The sequence below is a fragment of the Hippocampus guttulatus genome, chromosome 12 (genome assembly GCF_054856545.1).
Source record: "Hippocampus guttulatus isolate MCC_2025c chromosome 12, RoL_Hgut_1.0, whole genome shotgun sequence".
Taxonomy (NCBI): Eukaryota; Metazoa; Chordata; class Actinopteri; order Syngnathiformes; family Syngnathidae; genus Hippocampus; species Hippocampus guttulatus.
In genome coordinates this window covers 5,620,971-5,631,929 of record NC_141272.1, presented here as the reverse complement: position 1 = coordinate 5,631,929, position 10,959 = coordinate 5,620,971, and the positions used below count along the sequence as shown (strand labels likewise).

Here is a 10,959-nt window from a genome sequence, read left to right as displayed (position 1 = left end):
AGAAACGAAGGAGACGCCGAGTTGGAGTGGGAACCATGTTCGGTTATTATGTGCAGCCACAAGTGAACACATTCATCACTTTGAGACTGCTTCACGTCAATCGGAGCCGCATAATGGATGCAGCCTGCAAGATCGATACTGGAGAGTTGCATGTTTGTATGCCTTGGGAGTCTATTGTTTGAAATGCTTTATATTAAAACCTAAGGTAAGTTGAAACATTTTTCTATCCAGCTTCACCGAATGTTAATTTCCTTTCCTCCCGAGGGCAGAACCTCACCGAGAACTTCAGTGGCCATGACGTATTTCAAAGACGTGATGAAGCTCCGCGGGGTTGCATAAAATGTATGTACCATTAATAATTTCAAAGCAGGGGGATAAAAAACTGAGGATTTTGGAAATATTCCAAATCGGACACTTCACACGAGAATTATGAATAATAATGAGGATTCACCTGGAATTTGCGGGTAAAAAAAGAAATACAATTTTGTATTGGCATGCAAAATAGGTGCCCTGTGGCTCTTTGCCCACATTGAGGGCCATGACAGCCTTACTGGCTGACTCGACTTGCTTTTGACTTCGTTCGAGATGCAGTTCGTAAAAGTTGGCTCTTCCCTCAAATTTTGACTTGCAACTCAAAGCAAAAAAAAAAAAAAATCCAACAAACGACAGCTCATAACTCACAAGTCAAGTAAATCAAAGTACCACTGTACTTGGATGAAATCTGATTTTTCTTTTTTTTTTTTACTCAGCATTATGCTCAAATATATTTTCCCTAATTTGATCAAAGTTCCCACTTAAGAGCCAACCTTCAATTTTGTGTATTCCTGTTGTTTCCCATTCATTCCTGCTATTTTCCATGGAAAGTTAACAACTTCCAAGCCTAGTTCCAACCTGGTAAACCCCATTTGGACCCCCGTCCGTCTTCCTGTGAGTGCAAACCCAGCCATGGCCGAAGAGAGTAATGTGACCCGGCAGTTGGAGAGCGTGGAGAGGAGCATGATGTTCCTCAGGCAGGAGCACCTCACTTTGCTTCACGGGCTCCACATGGAGATTCTTGCCCTGCAGAGACGATGCTCAGGTAAGTGGGCTATTCAATTAAAAATGCATGCATGAAATTATGATTCAGCTTTTTTTATTTTATGCATTGGTGGGAAGTATTTTGTTAATGTACTTCGGTATATTTCTCACGTGTCTGTGCTTTACATGAGAATATGTTTTTACTTTCACTTCCGACACTGAAAACAGATGCCTGCATGTTGTTCTCTTTTTTTTAAAAATGTGCTCATTACTTCTATCAACCTTCACAGTTGTTAAAAAAAAAAAAAAAAAAGATGTAAATAGCGAGAGTTGTAGTCAACCAAAGTTGAGGGAGCCTTAATTTAGTGACACGATCCAAAAATGGAACAGATGGTAAGCGGATCCCACAAACGTAGATTCAGACAAACGACGGTACAAAATGTATTTGCAGAAAAACGAAGGACTGACAAAATATAAACGGAAAGCGCTGGCGACACAAAACCAGGAAAAGTCAACAAGTCAACATGATCACAAAAAAAAAAAATGCTTGCAAATGGCAGGAATTTTTGATATCCGAAAACACACAACGCAAAATAGCAAAAGTTCAATTACTTGAAACTTAATCCAAAAATAACAAGAAACAAAAAATACGAAACAGGAAAATTATCGAAACAAGAGCGACTATAAACATGAAGGAGGTGACAAAAAAAATTCTTGTGAGCGAACAGCAAGCAAGGTCCTTAATCCGACAGTGACTAGGCACCTTGGCAGTCCTGAAAATACATGGCAAAGCTTGATTTGCTAACAAGAAACAGGCACACCCTCCACTCTTGCTGCTATGCCAAGATTCATACTGTCCCTTTGGCATCAATCACTGTCCGACAGTGACAACGTGGTGATGTCATACTACAATTCCGGGAGATGACATCATTTTACCAGCCAGTGAATTTCATTGATCAAATGCAGCTAACACGAACACAATCACCGCACACTGGGGAGGATAGATGTGGATACAATAAAATATATTGTAAGGTATTTATTCTCTAAAACCTTTAAAGCTTCCTGAATATTAAAAAAAAAATGTTAACCATATAGTAAATGCTATACACATACGGTATATGGTAAGGCTTTAGAAGGACATGCAAAGTATTTCCTCCATGGTTAATCTATTCGGTTAATCTATTGTTTTAGAAATCCACATGAATGCGGTCTTGTCTAATAGAGAGGTAGGGCCGTGTATGTGAGTATGTGAGTGCGTGCGGGTGCATGCCTGTGTGATAGCTCAGAGCCAATGTCAGCAGTTGTCTCGAAAACACCCTCCTCCATCAGTTTATTGCGCTAATCTATAATTGTGTGTTTAGGACTTTCTGTTCTCTTCTCCCCTCTGTATCAATGGGGTCTTGCACCATATCACACACGCTCAGAGAAATCATTCGGTTTTATCATTAATTGTGACCAGAGAGTGAATGACCTTTTGACCTCACTCAGCCTATGAATAAGCCATCGCAAGCAACAACCAGTATTGTGAGAACCCCCTGTGTTGTTTATTACTACCTGACAGGGACTTGAAGAGCTTTGTGTCCCCACACTGATGAAAAGATGATCATTTGTTGAGTTGAGAATTTGTGATCTGTCCTTCAAGGGGAGCTTTCTGCTGGCTTGCTCATGTGCTCTTTCCTGAAGGTCACTACGAGGTTGATCTGATGTCTGCTGTCGTAAAGCGTTAGAATGTTGGCTCGCTTTCCTGGCAAAGACATGTCCCTCTGTCTCCCTGATAACAGAATTAATTAGGAATCAAAAATTGCACAGTTTAAATTAAAACCTGTTCAGAAAGCTTATTTGGTTTAGTCTTGTTTTTTTTTTTTTAATTTAGGGTTTTATACATACATTTTAAATATGTTTTAGAAGAGCAAAATGGGGCGGCTCGGTAATCGACTGGTTACGCGTCGGCCTCACAGTGCAGAGGTGCAGGGTTCTTTCCTGTGTGGAGTTAGCATGTTCTCCCGGGCCTGTGTGGGTTTTCTCCGGGTACTCCGGTTTCCTCCCACATTCCAAAAACATGCATGGCAGGCTGATTGAACACTCATAATTGTCCCTAGGTGTGAGCGTGAATGGTCGTTTGTCTATGTGTGCCCTGCAATTGGCTGGCAGCCAGTTCAGGGTGTGCCCCACCCACTGCCCAAAGACGGCTGGGATAGGCTCCAGCACACCACGTGACCCTTGTGAGGATAAACGGATCAGAAAATGGATGGATGCATGATATCAACCTTATTATCATTTAAAATATGGGCTCTGCTGCATAACTAAATCAAGCATTCTATCAACCAGTATAGTGAGCCAAGCTCCCAGGGGGCATGCACATGATGCAAGGCTTGTTTTGGATTCAGTTCGAGTGACATCAAACAAAGGGTAATAGTGTATTTACTTACTCAGCCCGTGGTAAATTTTAATCCCTGATATATTTTTTTCTGTTGTTTTATCATTTATTTGAAAATGATTATTAATTTGTTTTAAAGTTTCTTGTCCCGTTGAAAATGGCAACATATTGTATAATATGTTGCAATAAAAGTACAGAGGTTTTCCCTATCATGATGAATAATTGGGATTAATGATTACAATATTGATCAAAATAATTATAATTATCATTTTGGCCACAACCATGTACCTATCCCGAGTGGACAGCATTTCTCAAGTTGTGATGAAATTGACCGTAAGTTATATGAACATTGTATGTATTTGGACACCTTGTCTAATTTTCCTGTGCTAAATTGTTCCCACAAAGCATGTGAGCATAGAAAATGCCTTTATAAAAAGAACAAAATATATACATGCAGTCGCCCAAACCTTAGTTGAGTTCGAAGGGGTGTACCACTTGTCCATGGAATATAATTAAAATCAGTTGCAACTGCATAGTTTGAACTTGACTGAATTTGCTTTCAATAACATCATTTTGTGGCACTCGGTCTTCCATCATTAAACATCATGCTTAGCAAGAGTGCACCGGCAGCAGTTTTTCTTTCAGCACATATCGATTTGAGGGCGCAATACAGTACTCTCAAAGCTGCAGCTGTATGTCTGCCTGCAAGAAAAACAGTTTTGACAAAGTAAGGGAACTTGGCCAAGCCTCTAACAGTGATTCTTAATGCAAAGTCTCAGATTTAGCTTCATTATTTATGTACGGACATGTGGAAATGTGCTTGGAGTAACATGCAGCATTGGTTAACTTGTCAAAGAAAAGATTAAATCAACTTGAAATGTCGGTGTCATTTTAATGAGATGTTATGGTTCAACATTGACACTCCAACATGATTTCTGTACCATATTCATTTTTCTTTGTTTTCCACTTTTCAGAGTTGACAAATGATCTGAAGGTGAAACCTCCGGGTCGAAGCCAAATAGGTATGTTGAAAGATAATTTAAATCCCTTATGGTGCATGAATATCATTTGTTGTACATTTATATGGTCAGTTTATTTTTGACCTAGCCTTCATCTCTCTGAGATTAAGCATTCAGTCCCTAACCAAGCACAACCCCCAATGTCGTATCAGCAACATGCCTGTATCTGTCCCTGCCTCTTCGCCATCCCCCATAGAACATCTCTCTCTCTCTCTCTCTCTCCCTCCCTCGCTCTCTCAGCCTTTCCTGACAAACCTCACACACAAATGCTGTCGTATCTTTTCACATATCCTGAATATGCTTCGATGGAAGCTGACCCACTAATCTCAAATGAAAAAAGCAAATGGGTTGCGGATTCATGAGGGCAGTGGCGATAACAAAAACTGCTGCTAAGATAGCCTGTCGTGACACACATAATGCAGCCCTTGATGGATATTTTTATTGCAGCCTCAATCTGGAGATGTGCACCGTTTGGTTGCGGGAGTGAAACAGAAAAAAAAGAGGAGTCGAAAGGCGAGCAGTGCCCGTGTAGCTGCATTACTCAGCCATTAGAGCCTATCATCAAAAGAATGCACTCTTCTCCCACCCCGTCAAATTGATCCGTCCTCTTTCTTTCCCTCTGCTAGCGTCTCCCCTTGTTGTCCCTTGGGGGGTGTCTGTTTACAACAGACAGCGAGAGAAAACAGAAGTCGGCAATGAGAGGTAGTAAGATGCAAAGAAAGGGGAGGTAGAGAGTGATAAAAGGGAAAACGAGAAGGCGGCAGACAGGAGTGGAGCGAAGGAGCGTGTGGGGTGATATGAAGATCACATTATCAAGTCTCCAATATTATGAGCTCAACCTGGGTGTGGTGATGATGGGCGACAGCGATCCCGCGATTCAAAGTCTGATGAGCCTTCCCGGAATACCAAAGAGAGAGACTGTGTCCAAAAATATCAGGACGATCTCAATAAATTACATTACGAGTGACACAATTTAGAAGTTGTTTCTAGCCATCGTCTTGAGTGTTTTTTAGTTACAGGCGTGATTGTGGACCAAATGTAACTCGTATCTCAAGGCATGCACATACATCTTATGTATACATATATGAGAAACTGCAGATAGCACTTTGTGAGCTTGTCTGAATCATGATGGCGAGCTGAGTCCAAATGAAAAATCAAAAGTAAGTCCTCATCAAGCTAGCTGTGAGATTTATTCATCAAAATTCATAAAAATATCATCATGAAATATTCTCTTTATGTGTAGCGAAGCTATATGAGTTTCACTTTTCAAATTGCACAACTGAAATTTAGGTTTCCAATGATATCCTAATTTGCTCCAGTGTAAGTACCGTATGTTGTTTCTCATTCCAGTATGTCTGCGGTTTCACTATATTTATGTCTAATGTCGGTATAGATAGATGTAGGTATAGATTCACCTTGAGGAATGACCGAACCTCTCCCTACCCTTGGGATTCTCCCCTTCATCAAATCTGACCTATTTCTGGTAATGAAACATCAGCAGTGGCCTCAAAGATGTAATCTCCTCCTCTGGCCAGCTTTGCTCAGTCAGCCCCGAGGCCCATTTCGAACTCTGCTTTTTATGTGCATCGCTCTTATCCTTTCTCTCCGAGAGTTTGACAAGAATGAAAATAATGTACCGTTGTCCGTTTTAATTTCTTGTGAAGAGGGCGCTGTAGGCAATATGTCTCTTGAGACGATATGTATCAGAACTAGCCGAATGAACTTTGAGTTCACATTCCTTGAGTCCAACTATGTTTTATTTTAAGGTTATTGATCGCAGATAAGCATACATTTTAGAGTGGGAATACGCACTTTATTTTTGTCCACATACAGTATATCAACAACATGCAGTAGTAGTGCCCTGTGTTGGGTTTCATTTATTCCACAACCATGCTTGTAACTCAAATATTCAATCTCAAATAGTCTTTACCAATGATATGAATGAAAGTGATAATAATCTGTTCCAGGGAATATAAATAAATAATCCCCTCTAATTCACGTTTACTCACGAAGGTGCCAGCGTGTTGGAGGCTATCCCAGCTGACTTTGAGCAGTAGCCAGGGACACCCCGAACTGGTTGTCAGCTCGTCACAGGGCACGCATTGACCAACAACCATTCACACTTACAGACAATTTAGAGTCATCAATTAACCTACCGTGCATGCTTTTGAAATGTGGGAGGAAACTGGAGTACCCGTAGAAAACCCATGAGAACTCATGAGAACATGAGAACTCCACACCGGAATGCTGGAGCCGGAATGGAAACCTGCACCTTTACACTGTGAGCCCAACGTCCTAACCAGTCGACAACCGTGCCACCCTAGCGCTTTCACCCGTTTCGCTATTCAGTGTGCTGTGTAGCATTTTAGACATTTGACATCACTCTTTTGTCTTTGCCCGTTTTAGAAATACAAGAGGAAGAGGAGCTGCTGGAGGCCCGCTGCAGGGGTGTCGAAGACCGTCTGTGTGAGCAGGAGTGCACTATTGGAGAAATTCGCAAGGAACTGCTCCACAAGGGCGCGTTGGTGGGAGCCCTTCGAGCCAATCTGAAAGAAAAAGAGCGCCACTTCCTTGAGGAGCTCAAACGACGCAGCCACTGCTCCACCATCTTAAACACCGAGCTTCAGAAACAAACCGAGGCAGCGGCGTACCTTTCCTTTCAGCTTCACGCTGCCAAGCAGAAGCTGCATCACCAGCGGCTGCAGCAGAGACATGCGATCCTGACCAGAGCTTCCCGTCAGGCCCCCCCGCAATATGACAGCGAGCACATCTCCCCCCAGCAGTCGCTCCCAGGAGCCTCCAACTCTTCTCCTGGGGTTAAACCCAAGCGCAAGAGCGCGAGAGCCTGCTCTCGAATGGAGCGCGCCCGGGAATGTGTGCCCATCGAGAAAGTGACGGGCCCTGCGGAGCCTGCAGCCATGCCAGACCCTGCCCTCTTCCTTCACCCCTGGAGGCTCCGAGTACGCACCAGGCAAACGGGAACACACAGATCGCTTCCGCTCAGGGATGAGGAGGAAGTGGGTCAGCAAGGGCCAGTGGTCCCTCAAGAAGACGCAGCCAGGCTGGTGTCTGCAACCACAGCGCCCCCTGGTGCTGAGGCACAGGCAGATTAGCAAAGGATTGATCTTTTTTTGCTTCTGTTAACACTTTTGTTATGCCGCCCCTTGACCGAATAACACTGGGTTAATAACGAATAACGTCGACCTGCGGTGGGCAAAGTATGGCTCTGGGGCCACATATGGCCGACTATGTTTTTTAATCCAGCCCAACAAGCATTTACCTTATCAAGACTCTTGTCATATTTGTTACCTAAAATTGGTTAATAAGACTGTGTTTTTCCTTTTACATTTTTTAGCCATTGAATTAAATAATTGGTTAATTCATTTATTTTAAATGATGAAATATGTGGCAGCACGGTGATCGACTGGTTAAAACGTCTGCCTCACAGTGCGGAGGTGCAGGTTTCGATTCCGGCTCTACTGCCCGAAGACAGCTGGGATAGGCTCCTGCCCCTGCACCACCTTCGTGAGTATAAGCGGATTACAAAATGGATGGACGATGAAATTTGCAACATATTTATAGAAAATATTTTTTATTCATTTTTCGAAACATTCAGTTAATAAAATTGTAATATATATAAACACATGCATATAAAACATATAAACATATATTTATCTATATGAAGAGATGACAAATATATGTGTTTCTTCATCGTAATTTTACACACATGCTTTTGACCTCATCTCCAGATGAACTGAGCCAAGTGTCTGATTTAAAAATCAATTGAGGCCCTTGAGATCAAAGGTTTGCCCACCTCTGCCGGATATCCTTTTTAATATTATGGACTACAAGACGTGTCACTTCAAGTACATCTTTGAACTAGAATGATGTGTTTACACGGGTGTCACTTGTATACTGTGGGGCCTTAATAGTAAAGCAATTCAATTTTTTTTGGAGTCCAGCTGAGGTTGCGGCAGGCATGTTGTGTGGAAGGCAAGCTTTTTTTATGTGGCCGTGACCAACTGTGACCCTTCAAGGTGAACCATAAATCAACTCCACACTGTGTGTTTGTGTAACCTCAAAACGACAGTCACGGTTGAAACGATCTGAGTGTGTGCGTCTGTATATCACTGGATGACAACAAAAATGTTGAATTGTCTTTAGTTCCTAGAGCCATATCTGTAGAACACGTTATGGGTTTCGATTAGGACGCAAAATATCTTTTGAGGAATGGTACTGCAATTTGTACAGTCCTCGCACAAATGCACATCAACAGCAAATGTTCCACTCCTTAATGACTGAATTAAACTCACTGTGGACGGTTGTTACCTCTTGACAAGTCAAATGTGTAATCTGTGAAATGGGAAGATTTTTTTCATTTTATGAAACTTGAAGGCTATTTGTTGAAGTGGACATGGCTTTTTTGTTTTAATTGGTAACTTTTCATATCCAATTTTAAAATTGAGTACCAAACGTTCTTCTAAACGATTCTTCGCGAATTAGTGTATTTTTTTTTAAACTGTGTGTGCTTGATACATGAGTTGCTTTGTATAAACAGTTGCTCAATTATTATTCAAGCCCAAACCACTCACTGCACTTGAATTTTGTGTTCCAAACAAAAACACTAGCTGGCAACTAATCTGCTTGAGGGACTTTCTTTTATTTACATCTCAGGAAAAATGGACCAACAAGAATGTGACCGTTGGTTAAGTGAGGACTTTTTTTTCTCCAATTGATGGTGTGGCTGTAACATTTTCCAAGTGTACTAATTCTTAAATACTATGGCGATATCAACATATGCAGGGAGATTGTCAGTTTAGACAGGAGCTTTGCACAGAATATTGGTATGTAGTTATGCAAGTGTAAGAAGAAACCCCCAAGTATGAGAATGACTGAACTGAATTCAATAAGTAAACTGAATAGTTTTTTTGGTCAATATTTCTTTATTCTGTGATACATGCAAAGCTCCATTGTAATTGCTGCCTTATCATACAGCAAACAATGTGTTTTGTTTTGTATGAAACAATATATTGAAGTTTATATTTTGGCTTTTTTTCCCCCTCTCTATGTAATTAATGTGACCGAGTCCTGCTTTGAAACTTAATTTACTTGTGATGAGACGTGTGAGGCTTGTCCAAAATACTGACATCGGCATTTAAATATTGTGTTTTTGTCTTCAGTCAACCACCATACTTCAATAGTTATGTCTCGTTTTTAGGTTGTGACAGCTGTTCTGCGGACTTAATCTGTTCATATATCATTACTGTTGTAAACAAACAAACAAACAAACAAACAAACTGTTGTCCATTTTGCTTCATGTGTAATGCCTCAGTGTTTGACTTTTGTCGTATTCTGTTATACTGATGAATAGTAGTAGTTACCTGAAGGTTTGAGGACCGATTAGCTGCTGCAGTCGTGGCAGCAATAAACATGTGGGCATGCCGCTATGCCACATGATTGTCAGGATAGAATGCCAGCTAAAACCATTGTCCCAAATCATAAGCCATGATAGTATAACTGTGTAGTAGGGGGTTGTTCTTACAACTTCCTGGTACAATGTTGTTTTTACAGAAGGATTCTAATTTAAGACTGTTAAGAACACAGTATCCAAAAAGGACACATCAGGTAGATCAAAAACTTTATCCATCCGGTTGTAGCACGACAGTATAATAGGTCCCATTCTGGATTTCTACATATTCAGCTTTAACTTGTTTTGCATCTGTGCTTCAGTATGATCACAGGAATGAGCCAAAGCAAGCTTATCTTTTAAATCGAGTGCCCTTATAATGAGATATGTTTGTTATTTTTATTTCAAATCAATAATGCTCAATTTGCTGCATGTATTCCCACGTCCAGCAGCCATAAAAAAAGTGTCTTCCATCTTTTTATCGAGTTTGGAGTTATTAGAACAGTTTCAGTCAACTCTTTGTGGCCCCAAGAAGCTTCTGCTGTGACACGCTAGTAGTTGATATGTGCTTGACACCATCAATCACAAAGGGGAAGTTAGCTACTCCTAAAATGGTCCATGTCTTGGGGTGATCTGAAAACTGCATCAACTCTGTAAGCTGCACTGTAAACATGATTGGAATAAACAAACAAGATCTGTCAGTCTGCTTGTGTTGAATGCTTGCTAATACACACCCTGGACAGTTCATTTGGTAGGACATCGAATGAGATACAATAGAAATATAATAAATAATCAAATATGCACATATGGTAAAACGGTAGACCTTATGATACTATGCTGAGTACCTAAGTAAGCATTCGACAAGTGTATTCTTCATAGACAGGACACCAACCACACTTTCAGTTAATACTGTATTTCATAGATTTTATCGCTACTTCAGCTACTTGGAAAATGAATGGAATAGTAGCAGCTGTAAGATATACTTTATACTTGGCATATTCTACAATATGCATGCATGTGATGTGAGCGCAATTGATATCCTTCATTGTCTGACTCCACAATGAGATTGTCAAGAACTGATTATACAGTATTTAAGTCAAAGTGGTCAAAGTTCATTTGTTGATTGAGTTTTGTGGTCT

General features: G+C 40.9%; 1 protein-coding gene across 1 annotated transcript; it reads left to right on the top strand.

Moving 5' to 3' along the window:
• Positions 1-937: 937 nt before the first annotated feature.
• Positions 938-10,521, top strand: ccdc92ba (coiled-coil domain containing 92Ba). Its single transcript, XM_086124963.1, has 3 exons — positions 938-1,078; positions 4,369-4,416; positions 6,820-10,521. Exons 1-3 carry the CDS (start codon positions 946-948, stop codon positions 7,524-7,526), a joined length of 888 nt encoding a protein of 295 aa, XP_085981089.1. The 5' UTR covers positions 938-945; the 3' UTR covers positions 7,527-10,521.
• The last annotated feature ends 438 nt before the right edge of the window (positions 10,522-10,959 follow it).